A 17131-nucleotide genomic window follows, 5' to 3' on the forward strand; every position below is an offset into this window, starting at 1 on the left:
TTAGCAAGCATGCATTAAAGGTTTTTTTTATAGTCTGTGCTATTGTTATCTTCTCTACTCCTGCCTTTCTACTTCAATTGGATTTAGTCCTTAGAAGCTTTCTAGTATTATCTGTATTTAATATAATTGAATATAATAACGTTAGAATTCTTTCCCATCGAGGCTGGGTGACAAATGTTACACTTTTACCTGAACGGCCTCTCCCCTCCCAGCGGGGACGTGGCAGTACTCCAGCTCTTCCTGTAATCCTCCCGCTCAGCTTTCTTTTTCCGCAGAGGAGCTGGGATGTAGGTCGTCGGGTTGCTTTTGTTAGGGAGGTACTGATTAAAAGGCACAAATGCTTTATTTTCTCCATAGGATACCCGCCGGGCAGACATATCATCTTTTCTCACATCTGGTATCCTTCTGTGTGGCAAGTCAGACTCAGAGTCACTTCCTCTTCCTAAAAAACAAACACAAAAACAGACAAACAATGTTTGATGTTAAACAATATATACTACTCCATGGGGGAATACTCATTTGATCACTTCCTGCGATGTGCTGCGTCATCTTCTACTGCAATCCGTGAGTTTGGGTGATTGATAGGATTTCGCCAGACACTACCCAAACTAAACTACATTGTCAATATTCTTCCCTTCAAGCAGTGCGCACTGGTGGTTCATGTTCCAGAAGATAGGCATACGTGCTTTTTCTAAATGCTTCAGTATGTTTTAAATAAACCTCAGCATTGAAACCCAACCCGTGTGTGTGTGTGTGTGTGTGTGTGTGGGCAGATTTATAGTAGAACTACTTAACATTGCTTTGTATCCTTGGGTCGGGTATTCCAGCAACGTTGTCGCCAAGTTATAATCCTCAGTATTCAGATACGTACCGAGTTTATTTCATATACCGGTACTTCTTTGCTTTTGAACAGCGTGGAGTTTTGTTTTCAGTTATTGCATTACTTTTCTATTTGGCAAAGTTACTTTAATAAGAATATTTCACTGGTGTATAAACCTTTACAGAGCAGCCAGAGCCAACAGGTTTTGGACTCTAAAAGCTTTTTTCTTTTCTTGGTGCTGAAAGGAGTTGGAAGTGTTACCCTGCCACATTATTCATTCCAACAAGTAAAACCACACACTAATTTCAATCTAGTGTTCTAAGCAAACGGCAATAAAAAGTAGAACCCAATATTTCTCCATTTAAAAATAGATTTTCTTTTAAATTTAATATTTTGATCCAACCGATTTGGAATCCTGCTTTAGTGTATTTGTGTCACTTTGTATTCCTGAGATACCAAACCCTAAAACAGAGCTGCATAGGCTGATTCAGGTAGGCACCAAGTATTGCAATAGGACGCACGGAAGCCAAAGACAAAAAAATAAAAAGCTCCTTTACTTTCAGGTATTTTCTTAAAAGGAATATATGGTGGCTAATCTTGGCACCATCATATGTCTACAGTAGCAAATGTCACCCCTATATATATTTAAAGATGTGTCACTTATTCTTCTATTTTGAGTGTAGTTGATCAGAAGTAATGCGCTTTACAATCACTCCTACCTGAACCCCACATCTAGAGTAACAATCTCTCAAAAACAAAACTGCACGCTCCTATCTAGCCACTTTGAAGTCCTGCCTCTTCTTGGGTTACGTTTGAAAAGGAGACATATCGAGTGCCTGGTATTGGAGTCAGACGGAGGGGAGATGAGGCATGTGTAGGGATTTAAACAAAAAGGTGCAATTCCATTACCAAAAAAAAAAAAAAAGCACAAAAACGAAAAAAACCGCCTCCACTTTCCCATTTTATCCTGATCACCTATTTCAACATCACACCATCAGTATGGTTTGTATTTTGGAGAGGAGAGCCAAGAACACGAAACAGTAGGGGGAAAAAAAATCAAAACATAGCAAAAAAGTTAATTTAAATGACTAAAGTGTCAGTTAATAATAATAATAATAATAATAATAATAATTGCATCAAACGTTTTGGTGCACTTTCATCCCTGACGTAGGTGCATGTGCAGCGAAACGTTGGATGCAACTCTGACTCGTTACTCATTAAATGAACTTTGTTGCTACATTTAGATTTTTTTCTCCTGTTTGGCGTGCCTTGCTCTCCTCACCATGTTGCTTTTCCTTGACTAGGATTTTTTGCCTTTAGCACCCTGCTCTTGGATTTTCTTCAATTTAGACCCACTGCGTTTAGGGGCATCCCAAAGTTGCTTAACCTGATTCTCCCCTCCTATTACGTTTCTATTTTGGAGAAACATGGCTATAAAAACAATTACAAACAAGTACCATTTCATTGGTCAGACTGCAGCAGTGTCGAAACACCACCATTTCTTTATTCGGAAACACACTCATATCTTTTTCAACGAATTTACAAATATTCTATAACCTTAACATTTGACGCCTATAGAGCTTTCTATTATCAGAATAGGGCTCTACTGAAATCATCAATCATGTAACATCATGTAACATCATTTCTAAGTAGAACTTAAATATCATCATTTGTAGAAAAAGGTTGGTAACTCGGCCCTCTCCAATGAGACTTCAGGTTAATCACTGTAGTGTCTCCTCACGTATGAGCCCTTCACTGCAGAATGTATTGCACAATAATGCTTGTGGGCCTCAGTTTACAAATCTATTTAACGCGTAGTAAATTAACACAGAAATTAGCAAGACGTTCGTCCATGGCGGAGTACTTTAAAGGAGCAATCCACCCTAACTAACCTCAGCTCCCTATTGGCCCAAATTTTGACAGCCATTTTGTTTCCCCTGGAGAGATTTGAACCCAGTAACTTCATTGGTAAACATCTCGCGAACTGGTGGGGGGGGGGGGGGGTTGGGGGCAAAGTTACAAATAATGACATTTGGCTTAGGGAGAGCTACAGCTAAATGTAAGAAAAGACCAAACATGTGAAGTTGCTACCTTCAGCAGATAAATGTGCTCTACGATGATTACATAGTGCCTAAGCACGTATGTATTATTATCTATAATTTGAGGGAATAACTGAACAAAACGGTTGTTGAGAAACAGTCATACTATACTTTGAAAAGAAAAACTGGAACCTAATCCAGTATCAGTGCATCATAAAACCTCCATTGTAATAGCTGTATAATTGTCTTAAATGTCTGTGTTCTTCATATATAAATGGGGAACTTCTTTCGTTACGGCCAGAATTATATGTTTCCAATTGTGAGTACAAGATTTTCTATACTGATGAAATGTGATGCAACTCGTAATCACAAATACTATACTTTGAATCTAAGTACGGATATAGGATAAAGATTACGGTCGTCTAAATTTAGCATAATGTACTGTAGGTTGAACTCGACGGCCGTCTGTCTTTTTTAACCTCATCTACTATGTAACTCGAAGCCATTATCAGTCCTGCACTGTACTGTACTTATTTAATGACTCAATCAGTATTGGATGGGAGGATGGACCAGTGGCCCCTCGATATATGAATGCACCTGTTACGTGCCCTTTGGCTCTCTAGATAAAGACTACAGTACAAGGTGACCCAAGAAATGGGTTGGAAAAATGAAACTGCAGAGTTAAATGAGGAATAGCTTGAATATGCCAGAAGAAAGCCTGTGTTTGAAACACTGATGTATTCTCCAGACATCTGCCTCTGATTGGCCCACCAGGTCCAATTATTTCAAATAACTTCCATAATTAAATTATTTATGCATTGAAGATTGCTGCTATGCAATAAACACAGATATAAGCCATACACAATTATCTCAAATGTCGGATCTTACGTCATTAGGTTCAGAGACCCTGCTCACGTACAGTCCAGATGTTTACAGTCAACCGTTGACGCACATTGATTATCCGCACTTTTTATTTCATTTGCATATATCAAAGTATCAATGTTTCTTAAAAACTTTTACTAAGTACAATACAGCTTTCCAGAAATTAGTCTTACAATGTTTTTCAAACAGGGATTCCTAGGAAGCCTCAAGTTCCCCGGACATCCCTAAAGGGTTCCCTGTAGTTTTCAGGTTCTTTGGGAATTGTACCAAATACAGAAGAATTTACAATACATCTGATCCCAGACGCGCTACTAGGGAGGGTTGGGGTTCCTTACAATGCATTTGATCTCAGACGCGCTATTAGGGAGGGTTGGGGTTCCTTAGAATGCATCTGATCTCAGACGCACTATTAGAGAGGGTTGGGGTTCCTTACAATGCATCTGATCTCAGACGCGCTATTAGGGAGGGTTGGGGTTCCTTACAATACATCTGATCTCAGACACGCTATTAGGGAGGGTTGGGGTTCCTTACAATGCATCTGATCTCAGACGCGCTATTAGGGAGGGTTGGGGTTCCTTACAATGCATCTGATCTCAGACGCGCTATTAGGGAGGGTTGGGGGTTCCTTACAATGCATCTGATCTCAGACGCACTATTAGAGAGGGTTGGGGTTCCTCAGAATTTCACAATATAATTATAGGGTCCCTCAACAACAACAAAAAAAGGTTAAAAAAAAAACACTGGTCTAACAAATATGATGATATGTACATTAAGTATTTTATCCTGGGTTCAGAATTTAGTAATAAATTCCACTCACCATCACTGCTGCCTCTCAGCACTACATCTGGAGATGGTGTCTGTTGGGAGCGAGAACCAAACGAGTCCAGACTGTCAAAGGAATCATCCCTGCCATGCCTAGGAGGAGAGAGGGAATCGCTTCTCTCCGATTCCCAGCAGTCTATATAGCCACTGTCTCGAATGCTGCGCTTCGGACTCTCAATTTCTTCATTTTCCTATTAGATTAAACAGACAGTTGAGTCTTCATGTTTAAAGTAAAAATGTATCCCTTCAATTTTACAACGTAAATAGGTGTTTCTCAAGGTACACACAACATTTAAAAGATTTTATTTTAATGGGTAAAAAAAAAATCTTATTTTGATACAGTTTTTAAAATGAAATGTCAGAAATTGGGCACGTAAAAGGTTCTCTAGGAACATCGCTACGATATCATGAATCACAAAGCCATTTTGAAATTGCCATGCTGATTACTAGGAAAGTTTAAATCCAGTGAGGCTCTTCTGAGTAAAAAGGCCTTGTCCGATATAATATGTCTACATTACATGCTTCACTGAAATCCTTCAGTAGCTTTTTACTGTACAGAAAAGGGGAACTACGATCATATCAGTGATTTGTTTAAAGGTGATTACCAGAATACATTTTGTAATTATGGACATAACATCACTGCCTCATTGAAAGCGACTGTTCTTCAAGAACAGGGAGACAATCATAGTAGGGAAATAACGCCCCATTTAGTGACAAAACCTGGCTCAAGCCCCAATGCAAGAATCTTTTGTCTGTAGCCTACTGTAGTCATTTAATTCCCAAAGCACGAACATTAAACAACAAACTTCAGTGCCGGAAATCACTGTGCCTGTGAATTTGGGGTACTGAGAATTAGAGACAGTCCTGTTATCAAACATCATGCGTTCTTGAAAACAGTGTCAAATAGTGAATCATTGTAAAACAAAACCCCATCTACTGCCCATTGGTATGTATTATACGAGCGAGTGTCAGATAAGGCGTTTTGGCATCGGAAAACTACCCACTGGTATGTATTATAAAGCGTTGCGTATGCCATTCGTCAAAGTGAAACGTCCGGAAGTGAGGAATGCCTGTACTGCAATTATTAAACTTCACTTTCACATTGCATACTCCCGGTCATTTCTCATAGTAAAAGGACAAGAAAACTGGCAAGCCTTACGTAATACCAAAGCAGTGTTTAAAACATTGCTCTTCAAGACCATTTCCTTAAGGCAGGAGTGCGCAAACTTTTCAGTCTGCGCCGCACTGCCTTTCCCTCCCTCCCCCCTTACCTGTGTCTGACGTCTTCTGACGCTGCGTTACCATGGTGACACGTCGCTGGAAGCCACCGGAGACCAGGTAAGGAAAGTTAGAAGCCTCGCGCGGTCCCCCGACATTTCGTTTGGGGAAGAGCGTGGGGCCTCTAACTGCTGCGCCTCCCCCCCCCCCCCCCAGAAAATCTTGCGCCCCCAGTTTGCACACTGCCTTAAGGCACTGATAATGTTGTAACGCATGAAACATATTGTACGCTCTAGGGACCCTCCTTTTCAGACACGTCATAGGTTCTGATCCCTACAGGGGACCAACAGGGTTCTTCGTACATAAAATTGTACTTTAAAAACAGGCGCCTGGGTTGTAATAAAAAGCCCTTGTGGTGACCTGCCGCTCAACCTAGTATTCACAATATTAATGGTGAACAATCAGGCGTGCAAAAGGGATAAATATAACAATATTTACAAAGTACGTCCCAGACAGGGCCAGAAAGGATCCTGTATAGTGCACTCGCTGTGGAAGACAATATCAAGGACTAATAGTCCAAAAACAGTATTATTCTATACAAGGGAGGGTGTAGACAAACCACACTGCTACTATCTGTGGACGTATCCACACCTCGTCCTCTCCGGGACTAAAAATCAAAACTAACAACATTTTAATAACATCAATAAACAGAGTAAATAATGTACATAGTGAACATGGTTAAAATCCTCCTATGGGTGGCGACTAGCTGTAGGATAGTGCCTTGCGGGGTGATCCGGTGAACTCAGTGTAAGTACACTGAGTCCACCCTGGTGTAGATGAAGAGTTATGTAATCTCAATCTTCTATCAAATGTAAATACCAAGAGAACGTCGGGCAGTAATCCTACAACCAGTGCTCAAAGACTAGAGCGTCCAAGATACAATCCTTAAAAATAATGAGTCACACTGAACAGGCACATATAAACTCGGTCTATAAGCAAAGCGGACTATTATGCAGGCTAGGGTGAGGGGTAAGCAAAGCGGACTATTATGCAGGCTAGGGTGAGGGGTGATAACTCGAGTAAAAGATAGAGTCGCTGACCATCCTACCTGAGAACAACCCGGCTGACTCCAAAATACCCCGAGCCCACTCCACCCACAGAAATACCTGCTGTCACGCTGAGACCAGTGTGCTTGGCTGTAATAGAGAAGGATCCACTGGAGAGTCGCGTCCTGAATCTGTGTGTGAAATCCACGTGCTGCCAGTTGAATCAGTCACAGAAAAACATCGAAGGGAAGCGGTGCTCAGCAGAAAAATAGCCAAACGCAGCTCTATGAAAACCGGATAATTTATTGACAAAACGAGCATGTTCACAGTGTCAGACACTCTGACGCGTTTCATCCCGATTGGGACTTTGAAACGCGTCAGAGTGTGTCTGGCAAAGTCCCAAGCGGGATGAAACGCGTAAGAGTGTCTGGCAAATGTGAACATGCTCGTTTTTACAATAAATTAGCCGGTTTTCATAGAGCTGCGTTTGGCTATTTTTCTGTTGTGCACCGCTTCCCTTGGATCTTTTTCTATCAAATGTAAACCTACCAAGACAATTATCCCACACACTCTGGTACTAGATAATATAATGCCAATGTATAATGTGGATAAAAGTACAGTAGTATACCAGAGAGAAACTCTGGTAGTATTAGGCATGGTAGCTGTAATGGCACATGCATAAGTATCTATGTTACTTCACTGCCAAAGACAGAGGTCATTACACTCTGCTCATATTACTCGACCTCTCTGCAGCATTTGACACCGTGGACCACCCTCTTCTCCTTCACATTCTCCATACTCTTGGTATTCAGAACAAAGCTCTATCCTGGATCTCATCCTACCTCTCCCATCGTACTTTCAGTGTCTCTTCTGCTAACACCTCCTCCTCCTCTATTGATCTCTCTGTGGGGGTACCCCAGGGCTCTGTCCTGGGACCTCTTCTCTTTTCTCTGTACACACTCTCTCTAGGTGACCTAATAACATCTTTTGGGTTTAAATATCACCTCTATGCTGACGACACACAAATATACTTTTCAACACCTGACCTTACACCTGCTATACAAACCAAAGTTTCTGAATGTCTCTCTGCTATATCATCCTGGATGGCCCTCCGTCGCCTTAAACTCAACATGGCTAAAACAGAGCTCCTCATACTTCCTCCCAAACCTGGCCCTACTACCTCCTTCCACATTACTGTTGGAACTACGATCATCCACCCAGTAGCCCAAGCACGCTGCCTAGGGGTCACACTCGACTCCTCTCTCACATTCGCCCCTCACATTCAAAACATTTCTAAAACTTGTTGCTTTTTCCTCCGCAATATAACAAAGATACGCCCTTTCCTCTGTTGCTCGACTGCTAAAACTCTGACTCAGGCCCTCATTCTCTCCCGTCTTGATTACTGTAACCTCCTGCTGTCCGGCCTTCCTGCCTCTCACCTGTCTCCCCTACAATCTATCCTAAATGCTGCTGCCAGAATCACTCTACTCTTTCCTAGATCTGTCTCAGCATCTCCCCTCCTGAAATCCCTCTCCTGGCTTCCAATCAAATCCCGCATCTCACACTCCATTCTTCTCCTCACTTTTAAAGCTTTACACACTTCTGCCCCTCCTTACATCTCAGCCCTAATTTCTCGCTATGCACCATCCCGACTCTTGCGTTCTGCTCAAGGATGTCTTCTTTCTACCCCCTTTTTATCTAAAGCCCTCTCCCGCCTTAAACCTTTTTCACTGACTGCCCCACACCTCTGGAATGCCCTTCCCCTCAGTACCCGACTAGCACCCTCTCTATCCACCTTTAAGACCCACCTTAAGACACACTTGCTTAAAGAAGCATACGAATAGCACTGTGAACATTCTGAACACATGATATAAAGCTTGGCCCCCTGCAGACGCACTTACCAGAACTCCCTCCTACTGTCTCTGTACGTTCTCCCTACCTACCAATTACATTGTAAGCTCCTCGGGGCAGGGACTCCTCTTCCTTAATGTTATGTTTGTCTAAAGCACTTATTCCCATGATCTGTTATTTATATTATCTGTTATTTATTCGATTACCACATGTATTACTACTGTGAAGCGCTATGTACATTAATGGCGCTATATAAATAAAGACATACAATACAATACAATACAATTGAACATGAACATCCCCACTGGTAATCAGATATCACCTGGGTTGCAATAGACAGGTTTTTGTCAATGTCTTTGTGTTTTGCAGTACCCCATATAGTTGAGATATAGTTTGGTGGTCGTCAGCTTTCATTAAATAATTGGCAAATAACTTTTTTTTTTTTTTTTTAACAAAAGACCAACCTCGGGCTTGTGCAGTCTCCGTTAATAAAATATGTTCAAAAATAAATTAAAAAAAAAACTATATAAAATATGATTGTTCGTTTAACGGGGTTTAATTTTGGAACAGAATAATCACATATCTGAATGGTCCAATGGCAAACACAGTTACATGTGCTGCTACTGAGACATGCACAAACGAGGAGAAAGGTAACTGAAAAATACCTATGATGAGGTCAGGGCTATAAATCACCGCTTTGTTTCAGCTATTTCACATACTTAACATTCAATACAGAAAACATCTGGACAATTTAACAGTGAATTTGGTAGTCCCATAGATCTAGTGCAATTCAAACTCCAGCTCATTTTAAAGAGGGGGAAAAAAAACAAAAAACACACGCACATATTATATAAGATATAAATATGTAAGCAAAACATTGAAGACCCAACAGGGTTAATATGTATGGGCATTGAAAGAGTGGAGGAGGTAAAATTACTCCCATCTCACAAGGACCCAGGTGGATACCCGCTCTAAAAACTTTAACCTCCTAAAGGGTTCAATGCAGAAATAGATCTGGGAGCCTTCCTGAAATAATAATTAAGCAACATTTATATAATTGGGTTTAAATCAATATGATGATATCCACAGTTGTCGGTTTAAGATTGCCCTTCCCTTCCTCCTCTTTGTTTTGGATTGTAATGTCTCATACTAACATCTTGCACTTTAATATACCATTCCTTTTGAATAGTTAAGATTTATTTATAATAGTCAAAAAATTACTCTCTCATAAGATAAAAGTAACATTATATTGCACTATTTGGGGCATTTACATCAAGATGATAGGATACTGTACATGTGTTTCTTCTTGAAATTAATGTATCCTTTATTATATTATTTTAAATCTAACTGTTTACATGATTCTTGATATACTATTTTCTGATATCTATACCATGCTATGCAGTTTTTAATAAATGTTTAGTAAGTTACTTTTTTTGTGTCACTTACATCATTAAAATTAAAGTATTATATGTTTTGTTAATTGTTAATATATACCAGGCTTGCCCTTTTTTCTACCTTAACTCATGTATAAGTCCTAATTACGTAAGCTATATTATGGGTAGGGATAGAGGACAGTGATATCAACCCTGAACAAGCTACCAAGCGAAACGCATAGGATTAACTCCCTGAACTGCACTGGACTCTTCCCGCTGACGTCATTGGACGAGACAGAGACGGGGAAACACCAGCCTCAGAAGGGAGAGCCTCACCCACATCTTAGGTCTGAAAACTTAAGCCAGCTGCCTGTGGTTGCAGAGAAAGACCGTGCTGGGTGGTTCCCAGTACCTGCTCATGTTTTCAGCTATCCTACGAGTTGGTTTTTATACTGCCCAAATGTATTTTGTATTATCAGTATTATACTATGTATTGCTCCCTACTTTAGGAGTCACTTCTTTAACAACAAAGATGGACCTCACCTATTCGTTTCTGCACCATGTCAGATTGTTTGGCACAACATTCAAGTGGAGGTGATGTGAGGATACAAGTTCGAGAATAGTTTTCTGATTCACTTAAGAATATCTACACTATGTTGTTTTTTCTCTTCCCTATCTTGTGCAGTTAGGTCTATTTTGGGACAATGTATCTACTGGGAGGATAGTGTGTGGGGCCATTGGATTTTGAGCAGCACTTTATTCAGATAGATTTTATTTATAGCCTTTTACACACACAAATTGTGGATTTGTGCTGTCTTGTTTTTCCTCTCTCTCTCTCTATATATATAAACACACACACTTATATCTCATCTATCATCTTCAGTACGTGTTGATCCACTGCTGGAAGAAGTCCTCCCCAATGATGTTCCAGGTACTGCGGTTTCAAATACCTCCTCTTCACGTTGCGCCAACAAATTTTCTGATTTCCTCCTCCCATCCTTTGGTCGTCTCCTTGGTCTGTTGATATCCCTTGGAATAAAGTCAAGTACCGTCCCTGTACAGCGATATATGTCCAGCCCACTGTTATTTATTTATTTTTCCCCCCCACTTTTTTTTTTTTTAAATTGGAAAAATATAAGTGAGGATACAGAGTTGTCATGTGCACATGACCGAAATTAGGACAGAGTTCCAATAAACATTTTAACATATAGAGAAAAAAAAAGGGGGGGGGACGACAAACAGACGAGGATGGAAAGGTGGGAGGGGGAGATGGGGAGGGGGGGAGAGAGAGAGGGGGGAGGGGGTGGAGACCACTATTTTAATTTCTTCATCCTTGTGAGGTCACAGACTTTTGTTTGGTTTCAAACCCATTTATTATGGTTTCTGTAATACTGAGCATACAGTACATCTCTCCATACTACTGGAGTTGTCTGAAGCTTCTGAATGGTCTTCCCATTTAAGGTCAGCGTTACCATGCGAAAACTGGAGTCGTAATGCCTGCTACATTTCTATTTGCACATACATATATATTATATATACACACACACACTTATTTATTTAAACAGTTGCTGCTGTAACTACATTTTACCTGGAAGAGACATTTCTGTTATAGAAGAGCAAAATGAAGAAATTAGAAATAGGCAAAATTATAAGTCCGATGCCGCTGAAGAATTCATCCCAATTCTTTACTCTTTGCCAGCTACTGGCTGTAGGGGATTTGATAGCACTTGTAGCTGACTCACATGTTCTAAGCAGAGAGAACAATGTCTGCCTTTGACAGTCCTGTATTTCTATATTCTTCCCAGTGCCAGCAGCACATACTAAAGCAGAGAAACTGCAGCAGAAGAAAGGTCAGTAGAAACCATCCTCACCCTCATGTAGTGTATAATAAATCCCTTCTCCAAACCAGTATCTGCACATAAATTACAATAGCACAGCCAAGTGACGCAGAATATAACTATAAATATAGAAATAAAATAATTGTAAAAATCCTACAATCAGCCACAAATTTTTGTAAAAATCATTCTTTGGGTCACTCAAACAAATAATTTTATATCCATCATGAATGTGCAGTAATAGATTTTTTTTTTAACAAATATGTTTTAGGGTAAAAACTTATTCATCCATATTATGAAAGACAGCAGAAGAATAAGTTGTATCAGCAGAGACATAAGAAGTGGAAAATAGATTTTTATTCATTAATGTATTAAAATGATACAGGCATACCCCGGTTTAAGGACACTCACTTTAAGTACACTCGCGAGTAAGTACATCTCGCTCAATAGACAAACGGCAGTTCACGCATGCGCCTGTCAGCACTTCCTGAACAGCAATACCAGCTCCCTACCTGTACCGAAGCTGTGCGCAAGCGAGGAGACTATAGAGCCTGTTACACATGTGTTATTTACATCAGTTATGCACGTATATGACGATTGCAGTACAGTACATGCATCGATAAGTGGGAAAAGGGTAGGGCTTCACTTTAAGTACATTTTCGCTTTACATACATGCTCCGGTCCCATTGCGTACGTTAATGCGGGGTATGCATGTACATGGTATAAACACACACTAACCGATTTGGCGGGCACAGAACCATTTTAGCAGGCTCTGTACTGGCCCCTAAGCAGTGTACATGGTTGTTTTTGCAGCTGCTTCAACCATTGGCCAATCAGAATCTTCTATGACTGAAGACTGGCCATGCGGCCTCACTATACATCCAGCCTATCAGCATTGTCAAAGATTCTGCTTGGCCCATGGTCACAGATGGCATACAGCAGCAGGAAACAGCAGCAATTCCTTCATCTTCAGAGGCCCTTATGCATGCGGGGCTCTCCCCCTAGTGGGGTAAATTCGTGCGGTGGGGGTATACGAAGGGTGTGTGAGGGGGTATATGTAGAAAGAGAGACAGAGGGGCGCAGACAAGGGTCAGAATCAGTGTCACTCAGGGCGCATATAGTGGGAGACAATACAAATACGTAAAAATACGTTTATTCAGCAAAAAGAGTGAGAGTGAGAGTGCTCAAGGACGCCGACGTCAACCTCCCGCCCTCCGGTGCAGTGTGCTCCTGTTCGCCGCGTCCGGTCTACAGGACTGATCACCCTCAGTGGAGGCGCCGGCTACGGTGTCCTCGAGCAGACACACAGCTTCTGTTCCAGGTCTCTGCACACACTACGCGTTTCGAATCGATAAATCCTGTCAGGTGTGCCACTCTTTTTGCTGAATAAACGTATTGTTATTGATCTGTGTGGCGCTGTCTCCCACTATATGCGCCCTGAGTGGCCCATCCCTGACGTACAGAGGGAGAGGTAGTGTGACTGACTAACAAGAAGATAGAAGACAAAGATACCTATAGTACTATCCAGTACCACACAGGCCCGTGTGAGTACACATTGTATATATTCCTATCACTCCTGTGTTTTTAATCACTGGTTTAACACTGGGTTTTTCAATCACTGGTCTGACACCGATTCTGACCCTTGTCTGCGCCTCTCTGTCTCTCTTTCTACATATGTTTCCTTGAGGATCGTGGGAAGATCCTTTTCCAGGGGTTGAGAAGAAGACTCTGAGCATTTGATGTGTGGTATATTTATATGTTTATTTTGACCCTATTCTTCTGTTCAGTTTAAAGTGCTGTGTAAAGGGAGCGCCCCAGTTTACTTCCATTGTGTGGGGGGTATATATGAGTGGTGTGTTGGGGGGTGTATACGAGTGGTGTGTGGGGGGGTATATATGAAGGAGGTTGTGTGTGTGGGGTATATATGAAGGTTGTGTGTGTGGGGTATATAGGAGGGGTGTAGGATAGGGTTGGGCGATATACCGGTATATTGCGATAATATAATCTCACAGTGTGCCGATATGAGAGGTTACCTATTATTGAGGTATTAGTGTCAGCTCCTGTGATCAGAGGTGCAGCTTTGACGCTGCCACACTGAAGTCTCTCTCTGCCTCTCTCTCCCCAGTCCCCCCTCCCTTCCTGCTTCTGAATGTGGACTCAGAGGAATGGGGGGAGGGAGGAGCTTCAGGCAGCACAGGGAGAGAGAAAGCATGGGAGAACAGCAGCCTACAGCACTGAAGGGTAGGAACTCCTCTCCAAACTTTCCTTTTGTTAACCACTTCATCCTCACCCTTCCCTTGGGGCCCTTAACCCCTCCCACCCAGAACCTTTAATCTATCCATCCCCACCCTCCCTCAGACTCTCAAACCCTCCATCCGGGACCCTCAAATCCTCATCCCCCACCCTGCCTCTGGGACTCAACCCCCTTACATGTGTGCACTTTTCTCTTTTCTCACCTACACGGCTTTCATCACCTTAACATCCCCCTCATTCCATCACCCGTTGATACTGCCACCATTTAAAAACATTTCATTTATAAAATGTTAAAAATTATTTAAAACAGATGTATCTACAATTCTTACTTAACATGCGTTGTCCTTCGATAACACACGAAGAATTGTCAGGAAAAAAAATGAAATACATTTTTAACATTTTATAAATTAAATGTGTTTTTTAAATGGAGGGAATATCTGTGTCACGATCTAGTGATGGGATGAGGGTGATGTTAGGGTGATAGGAACAGTGAGAAAATGTGAAGTGGAGACATGGAAAGTTTGGAAATGAATGTCTCTCTCTGTTCTAGTAAAATCTAAAGAACATGTATTTCTTTTGAGAACACATTTTATCTAGAGTTACTAGAACATTTTCTGACTTTTTTTACCCAAATATTTATTGTGATATGTATCGTTATTGCAGTACATGTATTGATATTGTTAGGCTAATGTAGGCTATACGTGGGGATCTATAGGAGTGTAATAGGGGTATGTATTAATGATGTACCGGGTACCCGGACATATTTGAAGTACCCGGAAATAACCCGGAACCGGCCCTGGGAGCTGGGACCCGGTGCCGGGTAATTTCCGTTCTGCTCTGCTCCCTCGGTCCTCCACTTGAACAACGGCAGGAGCAGAGCAGCAGAAGACTTACCTGCAGCCAGCGGTGAAGGTTGAGGAGGACCACGACGGAGGGTGGAGGAGGACCATGGCGACATCCTGGTGGCGGTGGGAGCACCGGAAGACATCCTTCATAGCCTGTGCCGGTGGGAGCAGAGGAACATGTGACCGGACCAGGAGAGTTACTATTTGACAGCCGGGAAGGAGCTGCACTGGAAGTCGGAAATCTCGCTCCTCCCCGGCTGTCCAATAATAACGCTCCTGCACCAGTCATATGTTCCTCTGCTTCTACCGACACCGGCTGTAAAGGATGTCTTCTGCTGCTCCCATCGGCTGAAGAATGACGTCCTCTGCTGCAACAGCCTGAATGTCTTCCGCTGCTCCCATTGCCACCAGGATATCGCCGTGGTCCTCCTCGCGCTCCATCGGCAGCTGCAGGTAAGTCAAAACTACCCGGCTGTGTACCCCGGTTACCTAGTCGGGTAATTTTTTTTTCTGGGTACCCGGTACCGGTTACCCAGTCATTTTTGGGACCCGGTACAATACTAGTATGTATGACTGGTGTAGAGATATATACGAGGTGCATGGGATTACAATAGACACACGTGCACCTATTTTCTGCTGTGAAATGTTGGAGGGTATGTATCATGTTTAATTTACAATTGAAGTCCATGAGGTCATAAAATCGTAAGATACTCGAGTGTAAGGACACCCAAGTGAGTGAAACATGAAAGTTCGAAACACACTTACTGAGCCGATCGTAATCATGACTTCATATAATTTCTTCTGTACATCGTTCATCCATCTTATCCATCTCCTATCCCATTGGTTTTCACCCTTTTTATTGGTTAAGGAACCCTATATAATTAATTGTGAAATTCTGGGGAACTCCAACACTCTCCCCAACCAGGCTCTCTCCCCCATCCATCCCTCACACTCTTCTCAACCAGTCACTCGCACTCTTCCCCCCCCCCCCTCCTCTCACACTCTTCCTTTCTTCCCCCCTTATACACAATAACCCCCCCTCACACCCACCTCTTACCTTGGGGCAAGGCCTGCAGTGCTGTCCGGAAGTTGGATGCATTCTGACACCGATAGGAGTTGGGAGAGGAAGGATAGCAGTGATCGGGCGGCTGCTACCTGCTGAGATGAGGAGCCGCCAGGTCACTGCTACCTGCTGCCGGGCCTGGGACAGTTGTCACAGGTCTCCCCCTCTGGCGGCCGCGGGAACCTGGTTCAAAATTACTGTTCTATCCGTTCAGGTAAGTCTCTATGAAACCCCCTTCTTTGTATGAGAATGTACATATTGACATCTTCAGAACAGCACTGTTTATCAGTAAATTGTTTGTATAAACCATCAGTTATTCTCACACACATTCTGGACAGCCTTTTCAGTCAAAGAAAAGAATCCCCTCTATATTCATGCTAATCATTGGCTAACAGGGACTTATTTGAGTAGTTGTTACACAGCTAGCTTTGTGCGGATCTCTCTCTAGGGCCCCTATTTGATATTCCAGTGTGGAATAATGTAAGAGAGTAGAATGAGTGATCATACCATCTACATCCTGCTTTAACCCAATTAATTATAATTTGCTATTGTATGCCACAAATGAACTCATTCTCCAACTGACGGGAGTGATATTTTTTGACCATTTGTAGGAATTCCTGTTATATATATATTTTTTATTTATACGCATTTAAACCTAGTAATCTTATTTTGTTATGAAGTGGGGAAATCATAAGCAGCCCAACATAACCCCTCCTCTGTCCTTTATCAACATTTATTTATAACACATCAACATATTCCATAGCGTAGAACAATGAGGTTGGAGGACGAAAACAATAAAATAACAAACGTAACCTTACATTGTTACAGTCGATTCCAAAATTAGGGGAGCGCTGAGTGTTCACAACGGAGCCATGTAAAAATGCAACCAATTTCTAAATTCACATTGAGTGAGGGAATTGTAGGTAAATTCAACTCACACTCTATCCAATTCAATGAAGCGTATCAGAGACACTACCTCTCTCTGAATAGAGCTTGTAAGGGCAGTAACCTTCAGCGTCGGCTCCCCCGAGCAGGCAGAGACTCTCCCCAGGGCGTAGTCATAAAGAAGAGAAAGACTCGTATG

At 42.0% G+C, this 17131-nt stretch overlaps 1 protein-coding gene across 5 annotated transcripts in view; it reads right to left on the bottom strand.

Moving 5' to 3' along the window:
• The window catches only part of LIMCH1 (LIM and calponin homology domains 1), a 283557-nt gene that overhangs the window by 75928 nt on the left and 190498 nt on the right, over positions 1-17131 (bottom strand). For all 5 annotated transcript variants that reach the window (XM_075567302.1, XM_075567284.1, XM_075567275.1 and 2 more), the window contains 2 exons: positions 4559-4754; positions 190-442 (listed from right to left, as the gene is read on the bottom strand). In XM_075567302.1, coding sequence (XP_075423417.1) covers positions 190-442; positions 4559-4754 — 449 coding nt within the window. The remainder of the gene's footprint in view (positions 1-189; positions 443-4558; positions 4755-17131) is intronic.

The sequence above is a fragment of the Ascaphus truei genome, chromosome 1 (genome assembly GCF_040206685.1).
Source record: "Ascaphus truei isolate aAscTru1 chromosome 1, aAscTru1.hap1, whole genome shotgun sequence".
In the NCBI taxonomy this organism is placed as follows: Eukaryota; Metazoa; Chordata; class Amphibia; order Anura; family Ascaphidae; genus Ascaphus; species Ascaphus truei.